General features: G+C 40.0%; 1 protein-coding gene across 1 annotated transcript in view; it reads left to right on the top strand.

Moving 5' to 3' along the window:
- Positions 1–23,645, top strand: part of LOC5579816 (rho-associated protein kinase 1) — a 50,033-nt gene that overhangs the window by 9,666 nt on the left and 16,722 nt on the right. The window contains 7 exon segments of the mRNA XM_001650996.2: positions 19,418–20,055; positions 20,057–21,374; positions 21,438–21,586; positions 21,657–21,878; positions 21,940–22,641; positions 22,704–22,990; positions 23,048–23,232. Coding sequence (XP_001651046.2) covers positions 19,418–20,055; positions 20,057–21,374; positions 21,438–21,586; positions 21,657–21,878; positions 21,940–22,641; positions 22,704–22,990; positions 23,048–23,232 — 3,501 coding nt within the window.

The following is a 23,645-nucleotide window of genomic DNA, read 5'->3' as shown; positions in this document are numbered from 1 at the left end:
CAGTGCAGAGCCCCATTGATGAATCACCCTTCAAACAAATTTTCGAATTTAATGATTTAAACACCTCATGATGTGGAATGCGCTTACAGAACCATTAACGTCATGAGAGACCCAGAAATAGAAATGGACTCCTATGGAAAAGATTCGAGATGTTTCAGAACAACTGATATTCAGGACGAAACTTGCTAATCTGTGACATGAGAGATCTAAAATGACTAGTTTCTGTAAGTTTCGACCGTAGATCTAAAATTCAGTGACTCGTGGGTCGTGGGCCAAAGTCTTTTTGTATTTTACCAATAAGCAATGAAGAAACGATAACCGCTGATGGTTTTATATAAAAATAAAAAGGGACGCTACGGATCTGACGGATTGGCTTGTCATCCGGGACTACTGAAATGTGAGTGGAGATGTCCGATTGACAGATAGTGAATGAAGATGATGTGAATAATGTGGTGATCTATAAGAGCCAATAATTCGATGCTAAATACTGGAAAAATTGATACAATTTATGTTCAACAGTATTTCACATTTCAGTGACTCTAGTGCTGTTAAATGTCAAAATTTTGGAAATAGTAAAATGCTTATAGCATCCTTGCATGCGAAATATCGCATTAGCAAATATTGGCAACCGACAGTAATTTGGAAAACGTCACCGAGAAAAACATTTTCCGATGACTTTTTCTACTAGGAGCGATGATATTAACAATATTCAACAATATGTCAAAATCACGGCGTGAAATTCATGACATTTAACATCCCGAAAAGATCCTCGACCGGTGGTATTCGAAACCCACGACCCTCAGCTTGGTCTTGCTGAATAGCTGCGCGTTTACCGCTACGGCTATCTAGACCCTGAACTAAGTATATAATATTTGAATAAACAATTTGTAGAATAAATTGTTTTTCATCTTTTTTGTTCCTTATGTATTCATTTTATACCCCCCCCTCGTACCACACAAATGGTTACGGAAATAAAAAAAAAAAAATTATTAGCCTTATCTGAAATGAAAAGTTATTATGTATCAGAATTGAAAATAAATAATTATCACTAATAATTTAAACATACATCCAAAACACGTGAATGCATAACATTACAATGCCATAACGCGGGTAGATCACCTTTTCGTGGTGCGTTCTGGGGTAAATATCTACCAGCGAGTCCTAGTCTAGACCGTTTCAAACGAAGAGTACAGGATGTTTTAGTAATCAAAGGAATACTTATTAGTCCTTGTTACATTTTAAACCTTGTTGAAAGTGACAAGTCTCGGTTTTCCCAGAAGGTTTGCCGAGAATGATATTGAGACAAGGGAAAAAAAATGAATCGAATTCAACAGTTTGCTTTTTTAATCTTTTATTTATTTAGTTCTCTAGTTCGAAGAAGTAGGACTAGGATTCTCAGTGCGCATCGTACCTTCGTGCTGTGCGTACACGATTCTCTCTGCTCTTGGAAGTTTTCTTAAAAACTACCTAAAGCAATAAAACAGTACTTTTCAGTGCTAAAATTAAAAACGGTACTTTTCAGAGCTACAAAAAACAGTACTTTTCAGTACTATTTTCTACTATTGATCCCTTTACGATCCTTGTTTGGACCCGTGCCTTCGATTTTTCGTTGGACCCGTTGACGAAAGCTAGCGGTGGTAATCCTTCTTGGACACCGTATTGGGAAAAACCTCTCGAAGGTCACGCCTTCTTTCGTTTATTAATTAAACATGGTATCAACAACAAACAAAAGGAAGGGTTGAATCTCTGAATTCACTACTTCCTTCCAAAAAGTGGGTTTTAACCCGTATAGGCCTGAGTGAAAGCAAAAATACTAAAACCCCTTACCACTCAGTGAATACTTAACGTATTCAATAATTTTTTGTCAGTTTACTGGCCCACATATCTAGTTTCTAGAAGTGTCCAGAGGAACTCGGGAATAGTTCTGTAGCCGGAGTTATTGCGGTGGGTTACTGGGTCAAGTCGGATAGAAAAAGGGCGATTTTTTGGGACATGCAAAGTTAAACTTTATTTATTTCCACTGGCAATCATTTTAATTTGCATAAATCATTAAAATCTGATATTAAACATTACAAATGAATAGTTTTGAAACCGTTAGAGTGTACCAGATGCGGGCCCACTCCCCTGAAGAACAGGCTCTAGATTTGTTAGTATTAAACCGTTTCAAATTTCTAAAAGTATAGATTGAACATAATAGTTCACTAAAATACGTTCTCATAAGCTTGACACAGATGCTAAGATACAAAATTGTGCATTTTATCATAAATTTGAGCATCCTGGAGACCAGAAATGGTCACTTGTAGGATTAATCAAATACAGTTGACATAATTATTGAATTTAATCGATTATCAGAAGGTTTACGCTGATGCGTTTTTCTTAAAACTTCTTGATATAGTGGCCACATTATAGCCAATTCTGGGAAATTATCTGTGACTTGAAATATGCCTACCTCCAGGGGCAAAGAAGCTCAGGAACCCTTTGTCACCCGACCTGACCCAGTAATCCACCGCAATAACTCCGGCCACATGAACATCCCCGAGATCATTTGATCACTTTTAGAAACTAGATATGTGTACGAGTATACTGACCAAAAATAATTGAAATTCGTTAAGTAGCCGCTGGGCGGTGAGAGTTTTAGTATTTTTTTTCTTTCACTCAGGCCTATACGGGTTAAAACTGTCACTACACGTGGCAAGAATGGGAAGAAAGGACGCTTCCCCGGAATGCGAATTTCTTCCAAAGGTGAAATGAATAATTGTATCCGAAATGTGCAATCAGTTCGATGCTCTAGACAAATTTTCCGAACACCAAATCGAAGCAGCCTCTAGCCCAGGCTCTTTTATTCAAGTGAGGAATCAAAGAGTGCCGCCTATCGTGGTCAGTGTTCCGAATTTGGGGGATTTAGGCAGGAGATCTTGAACTCCATTAGGGGAATCAAGGTTTCCTTCCAAATCGCAAAGAAAGGAGGACTGTCGCGTTTTGCCGGAAACTCTTAAAGATCGCGAACGTCTTCTCAAACATCTTGAAGAGAAGAAGCACAATTTTTTTACTTATGACGACAAACTGAACGTTTGTTCAAAGTCGTCTGAAAGGTCTCTCATGTGACTATACATCACCTGAAGAGATCAAAAATGGAATAAATGATTTACTTGGATTTTCCCCAATCCAAGTAATCATTATGAAAAAGAGAACCCAATCTGGGCATTGTTCGGAAAGGGGCTTTCTCAAGAATTTTATTTAGTTCACTTTAACAAAAAAGAACTAAATAATATTAAAGCTTTAGAAAAAGCAAAACTTTTGTTTGATGTCCGTGTGACATGGAACATTTCCAGAAACCTGGAGGAAATTACCAGAACCCCACTCAGTGCCGTCGGTGCCAAAAGTGGGGTCATGGTACAAAAAATTGTCGCATGGATGCTAAATGCATGATTGTGGGAGGTTCTTCTCACGCCAAGGACGTCTGTCCAGTGAAGGAAGATACCACCAACTTCATATGCTCTTATTGCGGGGCTAATCAAAAGTCAAATTTTTGGAATTGCCCTTCACGCAAAAGAGTCATTGAGGCTCGTGCCAGGCAGATGACAGATAATATCCGTTACGATAACGGTCGTTTCCGGAATTTCCCTGGTAGAGTATTCGAACAATGCTCATTTTTCAGTGAACGATCGCTTGATTAGGATTAATCCCCTCCAGGAAGATCATAATCATGCTCATTCACAAGCTAATTTTAATCCGTCGGGTAGCCGTTCGAATCTTTCAAATTCGAATGTATCTACCCACGGTAAATCTTTTGCCGATATCGTAGCAGGTAATTGGAAATCCTCCCCTGTTTCGTACTATGAGTACCCATTCTACTTGTTTCAAATCAAATGGAAACAAACCCTACCGCCACAGGTAACTCCACTTCTTCGTCTTACCGAAAATTCTTAATTTGGGAATTCATCAGATAATGTACCCACTTCAAGTGAAATGTCTTGCCTCTGATTTTTAATTTCTAAACTTGAACAATTGAATCTAATGATTGATGCAATGTTCAAAGCCACCACTATGACTGAAGCCAGTCCAAGTTGGTGTAAAATTTACAAAATCAAATTGTTATTGGATTACGTTTTCTAATGGATCCAAATAATAATTTAAATATTTTAAATTGGAATGCTCGTTCTCTGAATGGTAAAGAGAACGAGCTGTTTAAATTTTCTTACGGTTAATAACGTGCATTATAGCAGTTATTACCGAACGTATTTGAAACCTGGATCTAAACTCAAAAGAGATCCTAACTTTTTGTTTATCGTAACGATCGACTTGATGGGGCATGTGGGGGAGTTGCAATCATCATTCATAGGCGTATTAAAACATCAACTGTTTTCGGGCATTTGAAACTAAAGTTTTTTGAAACTTTAGGTGTTTCTGTTGAAACACAGTTTGGTAAATATACTTTCATAGCTGCCTATTTGCCTTTTCAATGCTCTGGACAGCAAGTTAATTTGCTCCAAACTGACTTGCGAAAATTGACTCGCAATAAGTCATTTGTTTTGTTATTTGGTGACTTTAATGCCAAACATCGGTCATGGAATAATTTCTCAATGTAATTCCAACGGCCAGAATTTATTTGATGATGCTCTCAGGATATTTCTCAATGCAATACCCATAGCCCTACATGTTTTTCCTGTTCTAGAAATCCATCTACGATTGATTTGGTCTTAACCGACTCTAGTCATCTTTGTAGCCAACTGATTACTCATGCTGATTTTGATTCTGACCATGTCCCTGTTACATTTCAAATATCCCAAGAAAGCGATTCTCAATCCTAATCAGCCTCCACTTTCAAATTATTTTCGAGCCGGACTGGAATATATATGAAACATTAATTGACTCTAATCTTGATGTTAATATTCCCTTACAAACAAAACTTGATATTGACCAATGCTCTTGAACTTTAACAAATTCCATTGTTGAAGCCAGTAGCATTGCCAATTCCAAAATGTGAAGTAAAATTTGAATCCGTGATTATAGACGATGATCTTAAACTTTTGATCCGTCTTAAAAACGTGAGGAGAAGGCAATTTCAACGCACTCGCGATCCTGCTATGAAAATTTATGGCAGGATTTGCAGAAAGAAATCAAGAAACGTTTTTCACAATTAAGAAACAAAAATTTTGAAAATAAGATTTCTCAATTGGACCCTGGCTCTAAGCCCTTTTAGAAATTATTTAAAATCTTAAAAAACCTCAGAAGCCAATACCGGCATTGAAAGAGGAAAACAAATTATTACTAACTAATTGCGAAAAAGCTCAAAAACTGCTATGCAGTTTTGGAAAAGTGCGCACAATTTTAATTTAGGACTTACTAGTCCAATTGAAAATCAAGTTACTCAGGACTTCGAATATATTCTCAGTCAAGAGAACGTTTTCGAAAATGCCTGGGAGACTGATTGGAAAGAAGTGAGAACTATTATTAAAAAAAATCAAAAAATATGAAAGCTCCTGGCGATGATGGAATTTTCTACATCCTCATCAAGAAAACTTCCAGAAAGTAGCTTATCATTTTTTAGTTGATATATTTAACAAATGTTTTCAGTTAGCATATTTTCCTGACAAATGGAAAAATGCATAAGGTTGTTCCAATTTTAAAACCAGACAAAAATCCTGCAGAAGCTTCTAGCTATCGTCCAATCAGTTTGCTTTCCTTCCATCAGTAAACTTTTTGAAAAGGTTAATTTTGAATAGAATGATGGTCCACATCAACGAAAATTCAAATTTTGCCAATGAAACAGTTCGGATTCCGCCAGGGACATTCGACTACTCATCAACTTTTACGTGTAACAAATTTGATCTGTTCCAACAAATCTGAAGGCTATTCTACTGGTCTTGCTCTTCTAGACATAGAAAAAGCACTCGACCAGTGTTTGGCATGAAGGTTTGATTGTAAAATTAAAAACACTTTAATTTTCCAGCATACATTGTTAGAATAATTCAAAGTTATCTGTCAAATCGTACACTTCAGGTTAATTATCAGAACTCCAGATCTGAAAGACTTCCTGTTAAGAGCTGGTGTTCCCCAAGGCAGCATTTTGGGACCAATATTATACAATATTTTCACATCTGACTTACCTGAGTTACCTCAGGGATGTGAAAAATCCTTGTTTGCGGATGACACAGGCCTCTCCGCCAAAGGACGAAAGCTTGCGTGTCATCTGTAGTCGATTGCAAAAAAGTTTGGATATTTTTTCTTCATACTTGCAGAAATGGAAGATTTCTCCTAATGCTCCCAAAAACTCAACTAATAATATTCCCACATAAAACCAAAAGCTCTTTATTTGAAACCTTCAAGTAGACATGTTGTCACGATGAGAGGGATTCCAATAAATTGGTCAGATGAAGTTAAGTATCTAGGGCTCATGCTAGATAAGAATTTAACTTTCAAAAATCACATTGAGGGCATTCAAGCCAAATGTAATAAATATGTAAAATGTCTCTATCCCCTTATTAATAGAAAATCAAAACTTTGTCTTAAGAACAAGCTTTTGATATTCAAACCAAATTTTCAGGCCAGCCCATGTTGTATGCTGTACCAATATGGACTAGCTGTTGTAATACCAGGAAGAAAGCTCTGCAGAGAATTCAAAAATAAAATTTTGAAAATGATTCTGAAGCTTCCTCCCTGGTATAGTACCAATGAGTTATATAGAATATCCAATGTTGAAACATTGGAACAAATTGTCAAATAAAATAATTAATAACTTTTCAGGCAAAAATCTGGACTAGGATTCTGATGCATGGACAATATCGGTTTTATTTCTTGGCATTATCAAGGGATCAGATTTTGACTGATAAAGGGGCGCGCCTGTGGAGAGTGCACTCACCACCAGTGTTGTGAAAAACTCAATTTCTCATAACTCAGCTTGAGATTTTTCATACCGGTAGCATGTTCAAATGTGTTCCATGACACATTACACTTACATGTCGCAAGTCACACTGACTGATGGAAGTTTTTTTTTTTTGATAATAACGGTCAGGGGAGCACCGTGCTTGATCAACTCGTCCCGTGATCCAAGAAAGTGGAGGTAAGGTTATCATTCCTTTATCAGGGCATAATTGTCCTATTAGCAGATTGGGTTGACAACTACACACAAGGACTTCGTTCGCTGCTGGAGATTGTTCAAGTACTCAGATCTCCATCGTTTCCAAAATAGCTGTAGACGTTTTTGGATCTCTCCAAATCGTTTTAGCCTGTTAGTTAGTACTTCGATTACATCCTTATCAGGCAGAGCGATGAATCGGTCCCCCGGTCAGGAAGTGCTCGGGTGTGAGAGGGCTGATATCAATTGGATCCGCAGACAGTAGGAGATTATCGGTTGCGAATTCAAGGCAACCCTCAAATTGCCTAGGACCCGCTTGATATGGTGTTTGAAACTTTTGATCCCGGCTTTCCCAGATACCTCCAAAGTAGGGTGCCCCGTGCATCGGAACTTGTAGTTGCCACTTTTACAGTTTCCATTAACTCCACTAGTAATGTGGCTGCTCTTAATTCCATCCGAGGAATGGTCGTGTCTTCCTTGTTACTCTGTTCACTTGATGGGGAAATCCGGAGATTTGGCCGCAGAATAAGTGAACTTCAACTCCATGCTCGTCAACTGTTGTAGGTGATGGATTTCTTGCATTAAACGCGTCTCCAGCTTCAAAAGTTTATCAAATGCCATTACTTTTTGACTCACCAAGTTCTGATCGTTTGGTTTTTAGTGGTATTCGTACTACAAACCTCCCATTTCTCATGCGCGCGTTGTTTTTTCGGCAAATATCTGTTCACAGAGTTCTTCTTCCTTCCGTCCATTTCTGAGCCACTAGGCTCGGTCATTAATGAATCTTGTTCAATTTAATCGCCGGAGTTCATCCGTTTGACACTTCCTCCAATTGACCACCCCAGAGAGGTGTTTTTGAGCTGAAGGCATATTCTCAGCGACCTTAATGTTTCCGTTACAAAAGAATGTCGCACATTACCCAAGTAACATATCGACATCCCTAGTAACATATCGATAGGTCTACTTATTGAAACACGTCTGGTTATGTTGGGAGTAATAGTGGAAGTGAAGAAAATTTGATTGCTCTAATGTCTAAGCCTACTACAATATGTTATCCTAGGTTGCTATGGGTAGTCCTTCGGTTTGCCATCCAACACCCCTGCTCAACCGAATAATCCTTAGCTTACTTCGCAGCATCTCGAATGGTCCACCGTGACAATCCTTTGGTGAACAGGTCTGCCCAACTGCCTCATTTGTCGGAATGTACTGGATCTTGAAACGTACCATCTTGTAGCTTCTCACGAATGAAATTATACTGGATTTTCCACGTGCTTCATCCTTTTATGGTCACGTGGCTCCTGGGCAATGCAGATGCAAGACTGATTATCTTCATGTAGCACTACAGGTTGGTCCAGCTTTATTCCGAGTTCGAGGATAAGGTTTCGCAGCCAGATTGCTTCACACACAGCGTGACTGAGCGAAACATACTCAGCTTCAGTTGAAGAGAGGGCAACGCTGCTTTGCTTGCGAGTCTCCAGGAAACTGTACCATCAAACACTTGAAACACGTTACCCGAGATGGACCGGCGGTCGGCCGGGTCGTTCCCCCAATCAGCGTCAGCATATCCAACTAGTGGCGCCGATCCTTCGTTCCTCCGGAATGTCAGACCGTGGTTCACAGTACCCTTCAAGTAGCGGAGAATGCGCTTCAGGTGTTCACTTGTCGGTGCAGATTGGTACCTGCTGAAGAAGTTGACCGCAGCACTTATATCCGGTCTTGACGACAGTGCCAAGTACGTCAAGCATCCTATCAGCTCTCGATAATGGTTCGGAGGTCACTGCTTCATTCTCCAACAGCGTGCGGTTCATCCGCTCAGCCACTCCGTTTTGTTGTGGGCTGTATGGAATGGTTGCTTCGACGTTGATCCCTTGAGTGCGGCAATACTTACGGAACGAGTTTCCAGTATATTCTCCGCCGTTGTCGCACCTCAGTCGGGACACTCGAGTTCCAAAGAACGCCGTCAACCCGTGCCACAGTATTCTTCAAACTTTGATTGCACCTCATCCTTGGACTCCAGGAGGTACACGACCGTGAAATGGCTTAAGTCGTCAATGAACGTGACGAATGACCGCTTCTTGTCCCACGTCTTCTGCGTAAACGGACCACACACAAGTTGCATGGCAACTGTGGGACGTAGAGCACATCCTTGACAACAGCCGGTACTTTCCTTCCATCAATCAGCATATTGACTTTCACGGTGCCCGCATTCTCCGCGAAAACGGCCTGACCAGATTTTGCCACCGCTATACGCACCTTAAATGTCCAACGCATGCATCTCATCAAAGAAAGTCTTGCTCTTCACCATGTGATCCGTCGCGCCCGAGTCCCAGGATCCAGTCGACGTTTTTCTTCGACACAGTAGCAACAGACAAACACTCCATGGTTTCCGTAGCAACGAACGTCATTTCCTCGGCAACGCTCGCTCCAAATTTTGTTTTTCGTGAAAATTTTCCATCCTTCTTTCAGGGCCGAGTTGAACTAGAACCTTCAGCAGGACGGTTTTCGGGACACTCAGCTCGTTTGTGGACCGTACTTGCCGCAGCCGAAGCACTTGATTCCTAGCTTCTTACCAGAAAACGCCGAATCTCCAGAATTTTCCGACTCACCTGCAGGACTTGAATTTAGTCGCTTCACATGCTAGTCCAGAAGCCGCTTTTTTACATACTCCAACGTAAGCTGCTGTGGCTGTATCGTCTCCAGAGCTGTGATAAGCGCTTCGTAGGATCCGGGAAGCGCCAGCATTAGTTGGCACACCACGGAGTGATTCCAAGCAACAGCACCAAAATTTGGTAAATTTTTTTAATTCATTTTTTTCTATTGAGCTGAAACTTTGCACAGTTTTCCAGTTCCATCTAAATCGTCATTTTCCGATATCAAATCTGCAAGTTGAGTCACGACTAACTTTTCAAAAGGGTGTATGTGAAAATGGTTCAAAAATATTCAAAAAGCTGCACAGCAAAAACGGGTTCGTTCGATTGTTAGACAACTAAAGAAACAAAATTAGACAACTAAATAAAGATTCCAAAAAAATACACACAGTAAAAAAAAATTTTTTTTTGCATTAAAAAACATAATTTTTGACACAAAAACTCAATATCTCAAAACCCTATCGGAATACCAACGTAATTTTTTGAGGGAAAACGGTCCATTATATTAGCTATCTACCATAAAAATTTGGTGATGGTAAACCAATAAACAAAAAAGTTATGACATTTCAAAACATGTCACAATTTTCACATTTAGTAGAAAAAAAAAAAATTTCGGTGTAAATCATTGCTGATTTTATTGTTAAGGGGCTTGCGTGAATTAAACAAGTCGTTTTCATGTATTCATTAGTATTATGTATATTATATGTATAAATATTATGTATATGTATAAATATTATATGTATATGTATATATGTAAATTAAAATGAATTAACAGATTACACGAGAATAATTTTTTTTTTTTACCAGGATATTTTTTTAGAGTATGATTGATGAGTTTCTAAATGTTATATATAAACTTTAAAAGTTTTGGATTTGGGTATGCGTTATGAGATCATGAAAACATTTTATTAATACTTATTTATTTATTTATTGTTATTCAATTTTTTTACAATATCGAACACTTTTGCATCATTATCAGTACAGTTCGAGTATAGTTTTGCTTTAATTTTATTTTCTGACAATGGAATGAAACAGTGAAATTTTTGGGTTCCTTGGATCGTTTTTCGCGTTATTATATTGCTCGCTGAGCTCTGATGCCGTTAATTCGTACTCTTCAGTAGTAGTAAAACAAATGATAATTTTGTTAAATCTTCTTCTTTTCTGCGATTCGTCCAATCAAATAGTTCTTTTGCAGTTTTAATTGGATGCTCACGTTCTTTGGCTAAACTTGCTCTTGTGGCCATGCGCTTTATGGTTCCTCCAATAGCATCACAAGGACCTTTGCCATGTGACGTAGCAAAGAAATGCCATTCTGCATCAATTCCGTACTTTGATTTAAATTGACATAGGCTCGAAAAATTCTTAACGGTTTTTGTACTGCGATGCTGCTCCATCAGACATGAAATATATCTTTCTGATTTCTTTATCCTTATCAACGCGTAAAAAGTTAATCATTTTGGCAATGAACAAATTTACAGATACTGAGTCGTGTCTTAAATCTTCGGAAATTACAATAAAACTAAAATGTTCAATTTGCGTACTTCCATTGAAATAAATAACGAATGGATGAATTGTAGCTTGTTGTACGTTCCAGTGATGGGACTGCACTTCATCTTGCAATACAAAGCTATAGTTTTCAGAAAAATCGCAAATGACTAAAAATTCACCATCTTGTAATGTATTTTTTCGTATTTTTTAAAAAGCGGGATTGCTCTGTTTTAATAAAGTCGTGAGGAATTAAACTTTCTAATTTCAAGCAAAAAAATGACACAAACTCATCTACAGGTTTTACAATAGTTTCTAGGTCACACCTATCCGTGGTCACCCATTGCTCAAATGATAACTGATCAATATAATTTTCTTCAAACTCAGCGAATAAAGTATTTTCCAATGATGAAGAATCTGGACAATCCGAACAAGATCGTAGATAGCAATTTGATGTTGTATTTTCACACAAAAGACTACCAGTTAACATTTTAATATCCTTTGATAAATTGATTCTTTTCAAACTATGTAAGATTAGGTTAATATTTTCGTGTGTTGTGCACACACAAACATTATGTGTTCCTGAATTGGATAGAAGCTTGCATTGCCTTGGACGAAGGCTTGCAAATGAGGAAAAACCTACCTTAATATTTTCGTTAATTTCCTGAAGCGTGTATACGCTTCTTTCAAAGTAGTCATCATTAATCGTTTTTGGATTGCTTGACGCTTTCCATCTTTTTTACAGATACATAAACTTTTTGGCCAGGCATAGCTCTACTTACTTCATCGTCTTCAAAATATTGAATTATTTTTCTTTTGTCTCATCTGTTAATGAAGTACTCGACTAGCATTTTTGGTTGCAAGACAGTTATTTTTGAATTGTTTTGCCTCTTTTGCTGTATTTCTATTGGTTTTGAACTCATCAATGGCGTCTTGAATAGACCACGAGCTTGGCAGCATCGACGAAATCAATATTTTTTTTCCTTGTCGTGGCTAGATTCGAGAACCTTTCCTTCATATTCATAATTACCTCATCGTAGTCTGTATTTCCACATCCTCAGGTCCTAATTTGAAGAGGTTTCTTCGTACAGCTTCGTTGATTTCACGGTATTTTTTCTCGGGAAAATTGACGTACTGTCGTTGGGGGTGACAATGGGTCAAAAAGGGATATGTGCGATTTATTTTTTGAATAACTATCGCAATTTAACTCCAATAAACTTCAAATTTGGTGTGTATGTACTTTGATGGTACATTAACAACTGTTCAAAAAATTAAAGACAAATATTTATTCACAGCGGCACCACAAGTGAATGAAAAATGACCCAATCTCACCACATAGAGGGGGTGACATTGGGTCACTGTAATTGAAATAACTTGTTTTTTAGAATATGATTTCAAAACCATTCACAACTGAAAAATATTGATAAAAAAACGATGCAAACAAGACAAAAAGGTATCTAAGATGTTTCACAAGTATGATAAACCCACTTAAAAGGAAGATTATACTGAAAATTGAAGAGCTATGAGAAAAAATATGTAAACCCAACATTTATCGACAAGTTTACATAAATTTTCTTGGCGTTTCCCTCAAATTGTCTTCAAAGTCTCATCCCCATTGCTATAAAGCCCATTCAGTTTCCCCAAATGTGTACTGAATCAGTGATTATTTTAAACCTTCGCAAATAGATAAATTTCGGTGCGACATTCCACGATCAATAAATTTCAGGCAGAAGTTGATGTCATAATCCCAGTATTTCAGCGATCCAACTCATTTGTACTTCCGTGAGATGTTTCTTTAATATGAAAACACTGATAAATAATCAAATTTAGAAAAAAACACCTTTTTGATAAAAATTTACGATGTTGCTGCGCACGAAAAACAGTTGCTGGTTTGAGAAGTTATCAAAATGCGTTGCATTGTTATTCAATGCACGGATTACTCAAGTAGACTTGTTTGATGTTTCAGAGATGCTGTTTTTAGAAAAAAGAAACACATCTTAATGAAAAAAGAGAACACCCGGCACCGTAAAATGTCAAAAAAAGTTGACTTGAAATTTCATTTACTATCGTTCTTGCTTGACCCAATCTCACCCCCATTTTCAATGTTTTAGACATCGTACCGAAAAAAATGATTTTTTGTGGGAAAATCAAAAAGATTCCGAAAAATACCTGTGATGTGTAATGAAAAGACTTTCAACATTATACTAATACAACGACAGAGGCTAGAGTACATGCGTGATACTTTGTACAGGAGAAATTCAATGTTGTAAATTTTATCTAGTTTCAACATGCAAGTTTATTGATGTAGTTAACAAAAACTACTATTTCTAAAAATGCATATTGTTATGAATTATGTGTAAAAATATGTTCCCTAACATATGATTTATTAATTTTAGTAATATCAGCGCTATTAGCTGAAATATTTCACAAAACATATTTTTCCGTTTTGACCCAATCTCACCCCCAGACCCATTGTCACCCCCATCGACGGTAACCCATCTTCGTCCATTTAATCGGAGTCACTTTTATTCCAGCTATCCCTTCGTTGAAGCGTTCGATGTTGACCTTCTGGATGCACTCATCTTCTGATTGATTTGTTGAAACAGATGTCGCTGATGGTACCGTGGCAAGACTATCTGCACTTGGTACTTCTGGTAACTCCTCAGTTGTTGTCGGTGCATCTAGTAATTCCTCAGTTGTTGTTGTTTTCGAACTTCCTGCAACCTGATCCACCGATGATGTACAGATTGCCCGTTTGTCAACGTTTAAACGGCAGGACGTACAAATGCGTAAATTTGTATTCAATGTAGACATTGGAGCATAACCAGCCGCTTTCAGTTTATCTATGGTGCTTTCGGTGAGATTTCGTAGCTCTTTCGAACACTTTTTTTCTGCAAACGGCCTGCAAACAGTTGAGAAAGCGACTACTCATGTTGCTCGTTAGATTTTAATAAACAAAAATCACTTTTTAAGTTTTTACTGACTAGTTTGGTGTCGTTTGCTTGACTGAAGAAAAATTTTACAATTAAATCTTTTATAACCATAGTGGTAGTATATTTTTAGCTTTTTCGTGAGTATGTTCATGGTATGTACCTATCATGTTTTTGATGTTGTTGAAGTTACTCGCTTTCTCCCAAATATGATTAACAAAGTCTATTCTCTACCAAGGCGGGTCTATACCCAGGTGTAATCAGATTTTAACTTTGTGGAGAAAACCAGCGCCGAGAAAACCGACCTGCTTTACGTATACTAGATCACCTGGGTATAGACCCGCCTTGTTCTCTACGAGGTAAACTTTTTGCAGGTAAACTAGTCGTATACCTGTATAGAAAACTTTTTTTGTAGCTTTTGTCTTCAATATTAGATTTCTTATAGGTTTCTTTTATCAAAAGGTTTCAACACTATTGAGAGAATTTTTCTTCAGTTACGTACAATAAAAAATATGACACTATCAAGACTTTAGATCACAACACTGGATCGCGTCTAACTTTCTAATAGATGCTATAATAGTTATGAATAATTAAATAAAATATCATGAAAACAACTTGTTAACCTCATGTGGTACCCTTAACAAAAAATTCAGCAACAAACTGCGGTCCTAAACAAAATTAACAATGACAAAAAAAAAAATCACTAAGTGTCAAATTTGTGAAATATTTGAAATGTCATAACTTTTTTGTTTATTGGCTTACCATCACCAAATTTTTATGGTAGATAGCTAATATAATGGACCGTTTTCCCTCAAAAAAATACGTTGGTATTCCGATAGGGTTTTGAGATATTTGAGTTTTTGTGACAAAAATGATGTTTTTTAATGCAAAAAATTTTTTTTTTTACTGTGTGTATTTTTTTTGGAATCTTTATTTAGTTGTCTAACTTTGGTTCTTTAGTTGTCTAACAATCGAACGAACCGTTTTTGCTGTGCAGCTTTTTGAATATTTTTGAACCATTTTCACATACACCCTTTTGAAAAGTTAGTCGTGACTCAACTTGAAGATTTGATATCGGAAAATGACGATTTAGATGGAACTGGAAAACTGTGCAAAGTTTCAGATATTTTTGAAATGGTCGATCAGAATCGACTTGCATGCCTCCGTGGAATCCCTCCACGTCTTCCTCCTGCATGTTGACTTCCGCCGTCCTTAGCTCGCGCAGAATCTTCTCGAATCGGAGCAAGAAAGCCTTCACGTCGCCACCTTCCGCCAGCCGCAGCTCTTGGAACTGCTTTTTCAGGATTAACTTGCCTGCAATTCCAATCCGTTCGAAGTTGTTCTTCAGCTCGTCCCAAAAGTCTTTGGCCGTCTTGTGTTCCTTGGCATACTCGAGCTGATCCTCTGCAATCCGGTGAATTAGCAGGTTCTTGCATCGTCGATCCTTGGCCATCCGTTCGTCCAGTAGCTTCTTCTTCCGCTGCCTCTCCTCAGCAGTATCGTCCGGAAGTTCCTCAGCGTACTCTTGATCCGCAATTGCCGTTTCCAGGCACTCCAGCAAGCCCCTGTCTTCCATCAGCACTTCAATCCTGAATTTCCAGTTGCCGAAGTTTTCACCGTAGAACAGCCACAGTTTTTCGTCGCTCATCTTGACTTCTTCCGCAGAACTTGACGAAACGTTTCTTCAAATAAACTACTTCCGTGCTGGGCCAATAACCTATTGAAACACGTCTGGTTATGTTGGAAGTAATAGTGGAAGTGAAGAAAATTTTATTGCTCTAATGTCTAAGGCTACTACAATATGTTATCCTAGGTTGCTATGGGTAGTCCTTCGGTTGCCAGCCAACACTACTTACATAAAATTCGGGACCTACTCTGGCACTTCGTTGAATTGCCAACTACTAACATCTAAATCAAACGAAGGCAACATGCTGTTATGATCTGTTACTAACACATGTACAGTACTTTGATAAGTAGACGTACGAGATTTGAACGTGATGACTGCCTTTTCGCTGACACCTCACTCGGAGTTGTGGAGAGCTTTGTAGACAAAGCAGTGGAAGGAATACTAAAATTCTGACAAATTTATTTGTTAGGTTGTGTTAGAAGCGGTACATTACAAAAAGGGCGCTACAACATCTCACACATTTTTCAAAAATACAAAAGTCATTAAAATTTTTCTTCATGCCTAAAATAAAATCATTTTGATTGTATCCCGTCTAAAGCTTTGGGTTGGGTATTAGAGGGTTAGTATAACAAGATGTTTAAGCAGTTAAGCGCAAAGATCGAAAATGATTTGCTTGATGAAGATTTTTATTTTCGTTGAATGAAGTATTTCGTTCTTTTTTATCTTCATATTTTGTTCTTTTCAAAGTTCAGTGTATCGAAACGTTATAGTAAACTCTGCTGAAGCAGATTGATTATCTCGGACACTGTCGTATCGTTCAAGTAGTTTTCCCAACGACCGGAGTTATCCTAAAAGTCTTCCTAAAATTCCTAGACGAGCTGCAATAAAAGAGTGATCTTCTTCTATACGTTGTCATATTCTAACAGGGAAAGAGACTGCTTAACAGTGTAGTATTTTTTTGGGCTTGTCCTAATACGTTATTGTAAAAAGCAGCTAAAGCTTTGATGTCCTTCAGTTTAGATGTAAAATATACAGTCGGGTCTCCTATTAAACGCATTCCTATAACGTGCACTCCTATTACGCTCACTCCTATAAGACACACCAAGAACGTTATAGGAGACCCAGGGCTTATGGGATTTCATCACTTTGGGGGTGTCATGCGGTGGTTATTCTGATACGGAATTACGCCACCAGGCGGCGCTAGTGGGCATGGAATGTTTGTTTTGCGCATAGCTCATTTGCCTGACTACTTAGAAAGATGGCGTCTTCGGCAAAGTTACTCAGTATCACAAGGGCTAACATTATTTGAGCCGAAAGTTTCGCAATTTCGCCACTAGGCGGCGCTAGTGAGCAATGAATTTTTGTGTTGTGGATGGCTCAGTAGCCTCACCACTTAGAAAGATGGCGTCTTCGGCAAAGTTGTTCAGTATCACAAGGACTAACGTTATTTGAGTCGAAAGCTTCGAAATTTGTTTGTTTTGGGGCCTTCCTTAGCCGAGTGGTTAGAGTCCGCGGCTACAAAGCAAAGCCATGCTGAAGGTGTCTGGGTTCGATTCCCGGTCGATCCAGGATCTTTTCGTAATGGAAATTTCCTTGACTTCCCAGGGCACAGAGTATCATCGTACCTGCCTCACGATATACGAATGCGAAAATGGCAAATATGGCAAAGAATGCTCTCAGTTAATAACTGTGGAAGGGCTCATAAGAACACTAAGCTGAGAAGCAGGCTCTGTCCCAGTGGGGACGTTAATGCCAAGAAGAAGAAGAAGAAGCTTCGAAATTTTGCCACTAGGCGGCGCTAGTGAGCATGGAATTTTTTGTTTTGCGCATGGCTCAGTAGCCTGACCACTTAGAAAGATGGTGTCTTCGGCAAAGTTGTTCAGTATCACAAGGGCTAACATTATTTGAGCCGAAAGTTTCGAAATTGTGCCACTAAGCGGCGCTAGTGAGCACGGAATTATTGTTTTGCACGTAGCTCAGTAGCCTCATCACTTAGAAAGATGGCGTCTTCTGTTAAGTTGCACAATGGCTAACATTATTGGAGCTGAAAGTTTCGAAATTTTGTCGCCATACGGTGTTAGTGAGCATTGAATTTTTGTTTTGCGGATAGCTCAGTAGCCTGATCATTTAGAAAAAAGACGTCTTCGAAAAAGTTGCTCAGTACCACAAGAACTTACATTATTTGAGCCGAAAAGTGTCGAGATTTTATGTATATATACGTAGATATCGGGAGAAAAAGTTTTTTTATAGGATTGCATTTTCGTTATGAAGAAGAAGGTTTATATTTTAAGAATATTCAAACAAGAGTGTCGTGTAACTAAAGAGATAAGGTCAGTTCTAGTTATCTCATTAAGATTGTTAGCGAATGGATTTCTCAATTTATTAATAATGACTGACATTCCAACCTAACTTCATTTCTATCCAATCCATATCTTGGAAAATGTGGCGTTCATGCAATGACGAAATCACAATAAACATACATATTTTTTTTCTTTGGTTCATATAAATAGCAAACGATCACGCATTTGAGTAGTAAACGGATCCTCACTCTTTCTCATATCAAAATAATTGATCAATAATTCTCCCAATTCGTCGAAAATACTAGGATACTAGCCACACTTTTATCCGATTGTAAAAAATAATGTATGTATTTTTCTCTAGGCACTTTAACTTGAACGTAACAATGCGAGGAAAGTCGATAGTCCTTGTCATACTGAACAACTTTGGTCAGGCTACTGAGCAATCCACAAAACAAAAATTCCATGCCCGCCTAGTGGCAAAATTTCGAAACTTTCGGCTCAAATAATGTTAGCCATTGTGATACTGAGCAACTTTGCCGAAGACGACATCTTTCTAAGTGGTCAGGCAACTGATCTATACGCAAAACAAACATTCCATGCCCACTAGCGCCGCCTGGTGGCGTAATTCCCTATCAGAATGACCACCGCATGTCAGCTACTGAACAACTCTTCCGAAGACACCAACCTTTTTAAAAGATCAGGATCTAGAGATATCATATGTTACAAAATTTTGCATTCTTATCCCTCATGGTTCATAAAGTGCAAATCAGAAAAAAGCGCCCCTATCGGCCAAGTTCTCAACTAAAAGGATGATCCTCAACTCCTAAAGGTAGATCGTACTTAGCACAGAAACTTCGCCCAAGACAGTACTGTGTTATCTCTTTTGGCATACGGGATATTCAACAACACCCCCAAAGTGATGAAATCCCATAAGCCCTGGGTCTCCTATAACGCAGATTCCTATTACGCCCCCCAACCATGTGTCTAATAGGAGACCTGACTGTAAGCATTTCTTCACTGACTTTATATCAATAGCTCGAAAATTTCATTAGGGTTAAGTCATGAACTACCGGTTGTTAAGATTGTTGAAGGAAGTGAGTTTCGAATACTTTGGGTCTATGGTTTGACTGACCTTATTTCTAGATGTTGGCGTTGCTAAACTATTCCTCTGCTGTTTTTGAGACATTTTCGTCACCTTTTCATTTGCTCTGTTTTAGGATACAGATTTTTAAGATGGCACTCATGAAATTAGTTTCATCGAATCGAATCATCATGATCAATACCTTATTATGCCATTATTATCTGCTGTAGATCCCATTCTGATATAAAACAATTCTATCTATCCTCAGACAAAGATCTGGCCCGTGAAATCAACGACCTGCGCATGAAACCGGACGACTTCATCCCAATCAAGCTGATCGGTCGGGGTTCGTTCGGTGAGGTCCAGCTAGTGCGCCACAAATCTTCCAAACAGGTTTACGCCATGAAGCGCCTGTCCAAGTACGAGATGATAACCCGCTCGGATACGGCCTTCTTCTGGGAGGAACGCTACATCATGGCCCACGCCAATTCCGAGTGGATTGTCCAGCTGCATTTTGCCTTCCAGGACAGTAAGTACCTGTACATGGTGATGGACTACATGCCGGGAGGAGACATTGTCAGTTTGATGAACATCTACGAAATCCCGGAGAAGTGGGCCATTTTCTACACGATGGAAGTGGTGTTGGCGCTGGACACTATTCACAATATGGGTTTCATCCATCGGGATGTTAAGCCGGACAACATGTTGCTGGACAAGTACGGACACCTGAAGTTGGCGGACTTTGGCACGTGCATGCGAATGGGTCCGGACGGGTTGGTCCGCTCGTCGAACGCTGTCGGAACGCCTGATTACATCAGTCCGGAAGTGCTGCAATTTCAAGGTGCTCAAGGTTATGGGCGTGAGTGCGATTGGTGGTCGGTTGGGATTTTCCTGTATGAAATCTTGATTGGGGGATACTCCGTTCTACTCGGACAGTTTAGTTGGAACCTATGGCAAAATTATGGACCACAAAAACTCGTTGCACTTCCCGGAAGATGCTCCCATCAGTGAGAATGCTAAATCACTGATCAAAGGCTTTCTGACCGATCGTACACAGCGATTAGGTCGTCACAGCGTTGACGAGATCAAGTGTCATCCGTTCTTCCAGAATGATGTTTGGACGTTTGAAAATCTTCGTGAGTCGGTTCCACCCGTGGTACCGGAGCTTAGCAGTGATGACGATACTCGAAATTTTGACGAAATAGAAAAGAAGAATAGTGTGGAAGCTAACTTTCCAACACCGACGACGTTTTCCGGAGACCATCTTCCGTTTGTAGGATTCACCTATACGGGGGATTATCAGTTACTTAGTGGCATTGCCCAGGACAATGTGGATAACAAGACCACAGCTTTGAATTCATCACATCGCAATCACCATCGGCATCGATCCTCGAACAATGCTGAGCTGATGCGAATGGAAAATATGCTTCAACGGGAACGAAACACCATAGAAATGCTGGAGAAGCAAGAACGGACACTCCGCCAGCAGATAGAGCTAATCACTCAGAGGGAAACCGATATTCAAAATCTGGCCAATACTTACGAGAAGGAACTCACCATGCTGAAACACAACTTCCGGGAATTGCAACGGAAAGCGGACAGCGAACAAGAGACACGAAGAAAGATGGAAAACCTGCTACTGGAGACGAAGCAGCGTCTGGAGGAGGAGAAGAGCAAACGAACTCGGGAGATGAACAACAATCAACAGTACAATGACAAGATCAACATGTTGGAGAAGCAGCTGATGGACATTCAAGAGAAATACAAAAACGAAACGGAAAACAGCCAAAAGATGAAGAAGCAGCTTGCCGAGTTGAGGTTGTCCAAGTCGGATGTCGAGCAGAAGGCAAACGACCTGCAATCGTTGCTGACAGGACTGCAAGCTGCCCGAGATGCTCTACAGCAGGAAGTCGCCGATCTACAAACGCGCTTGGCACAGGAGCGAAATGCACGAATTCAAATGACCGAATTGCAGAAAGAGCTAGAGGGAAAGATCCATTCCTTGGTGGGGGATCTGGATCGGTCGGTTACGCGGGAACAGCAAGCCATGCTTGACAACAGGAGCCTGTCGGACAAGATCTCGGAGCTGGAGAAGGAGATTGCTTCGATCGAGTGCGAACTGAAAGCTGTGCAGAGCCGGTACCATCAGGAGGTCAAGGCACACCAGGAGACCGAGAAGTCTCGACAACTGAACAACGAAGAGGCTAACATGCAGGAGGTTAAGGGTAAGTTGGTTTGGTTAGCATTGGATGAGGAATGACGAATAGTGAATGAATTGTGTTTTGCAGCACTTCAAACAAAGCTGAACGAGGAGAAGGTGGCTCGCCAGAAAGCGGAACAGAACTCGCAAGAGAAGGAACGCCAGATTTCGATGCTCTCTGTAGACTACCGACAGATTCAGCAGCGACTGCAAAAACTCGAAGGAGAATACCGGCAGGTAGGTTCAGATGGGTTCGCATTCAATGAGAGGATGAATATTTACATGTTTCAACTTATCATCCTCACAGGAATCTGAGAAGGTTCTAGCATTACACAGTCAGCTGGAGCAGGAGCAAAGTAAGAAGAGTAGTCTGCTGTCGGAACTCAGCCTACAGAGCTCTGAGGTAGCCCACCTTAAGGCGAAGGAGACGCAATTGGTGAAAGAAGTTCAGCAATTTAGGGAGACTAAGCGGAAATACGAGGAAGATATTGTGAAGATCAAAAATGCTCATAATGTAGACATTCTACAGGTAAGTGAGGACAATTTGGCGTTGGAAACTTCAAATATCATCCATTTATTTCAAATTTCAGATGAAAGAGCTTCAAGATCAGCTTGAAGCGGAGCAGTACTTCTCTCGTCTGTACAAAACTCAAAGCAACGAGGTGCGCGAAGAGTTGGAAGAGAAGTCCAGGCAGCTCCAGGACCTGGAGGAGGAGCGAACGTCAGTACTGCATCAGCTCCAGCTGGCAATTGCTCGAGCCGACTCGGAAGCGCTCGCTCGTTCGATTGCCGAGGAAACCGTGGCTGACCTGGAGAAGGACAAGACGATGAAGGAGTTAGAACTGAAGGATCTAATAACCAAGCATCGTAACGAGCTTGCAACCAAAGAAGCGGCACTAACGTCACTTAAGGATCTAGAAACAGAAATGAACAAAAAGCTAAACAACAAAGCCTTCGAGCTGGATGATCTTACGCAGCAGAATCGAAAGATGCAGGACGAGCTCAGCGTGCTGAAGAGCGAACAGAGCGAAATGGAGAAACTGCGCACAAAACTCAAGACTGAGACTATGCTTAAGCAGCAGGCCGTCAACAAGCTGGCGGAAATCATGAACCGGAAGGACAACAACCTCACCGGGAAGCAGAAGAGCAAGGTCAACTCGACGGCCGATCTGAGGAAGAAGGAGAAGGAAAACAAACGCTTACAGCAGGAACTATCGGTGGAACGTGCCAAATACGACGAATTGTGTCTGAAGCACAACGAGACGATCAGTCAATTATCAAGGGAAATTGATGTAAGACGCGGCAGGTGAATGAAGTCTAGACGAAGTTAAGACTAATTCTTATTCTTTTGCAGATCAAAACCAAGCTTCAGATGGAGATCGAGTGCAAGGCGACGGAAATCGAACATCTGCAGATGAAGCTGAACGAAACGGCGTCGCTTTCGTCGGCCGACAACGACACCATGGAGGACAACCAGGACGCCATGTTCGAGGGTTGGCTGAGCGTGCCGAACAAGCAGAACATCAAGCGGTACGGCTGGAAGAAGCAGTTCGTGGTGGTTTCGCCCAAGCGGATCATCTTCTACAGCACCGAACTGGACAAGCAGAACACGAGTGATCCGTTGCTTATCATAGACTTAAGGTTCGTTCGGGGTAATCTCTCATCGTTCGTTTGTTGAATATACGATTTCGTTTGCAGCAAAGTGTTCCACGTGAGGCCTGTCACGCAAGGTGACGTCATCCGGGCGGATCCGAAGGAGATTCCTCGAATATTCCAGCTGCTGTATGCTGGAGAAGGGGAAGCACGGAGACCGGACGAGCAGCAACAGTTGGACGTTAGCTCATCGAAGGCGGATGAGAGACCGCTGACGTTGCAATACAAAGGTTAGTGAATTATTATTTTTTTATTCTTTCGAACAGTTTTTGTCAAAAGAACTCTGGACAAAGCCAAGGACAACTTGGGGTATGTGGAACGGAGATCAAGTTATTGGTTCGTCAAAGGGTACAAAGAGAGTGTACGTGATGTAGTTGGCTACACGTTCGCTTTAACCCGTATAGGCCTGAGTGAAAGCAAAAAATCTAAAACCCTCGCCGCTTAGCGAATTCTTAATGGATTCAAATGATTTTTTGTCAGTATACTGGCACACATATCTAGAAGTGGACAGAGGAACGCGGAAATATTCATGTGGTCGGTGTTATTCCGGGGGATCACTGGGTCAGGTCGGGTGAGAAGGGTACTGGGCGTTTGTGCCCCTGGCTGTAGGAAAATTTCAAGTCACAGATAAATTCCGGAATCG

Source organism: Aedes aegypti, chromosome 1, assembly GCF_002204515.2.
Source record: "Aedes aegypti strain LVP_AGWG chromosome 1, AaegL5.0 Primary Assembly, whole genome shotgun sequence".
NCBI lineage: Eukaryota > Metazoa > Arthropoda > Insecta > Diptera > Culicidae > Aedes > Aedes aegypti.
This window is presented reverse-complemented; position numbering and strand designations above follow the sequence as displayed.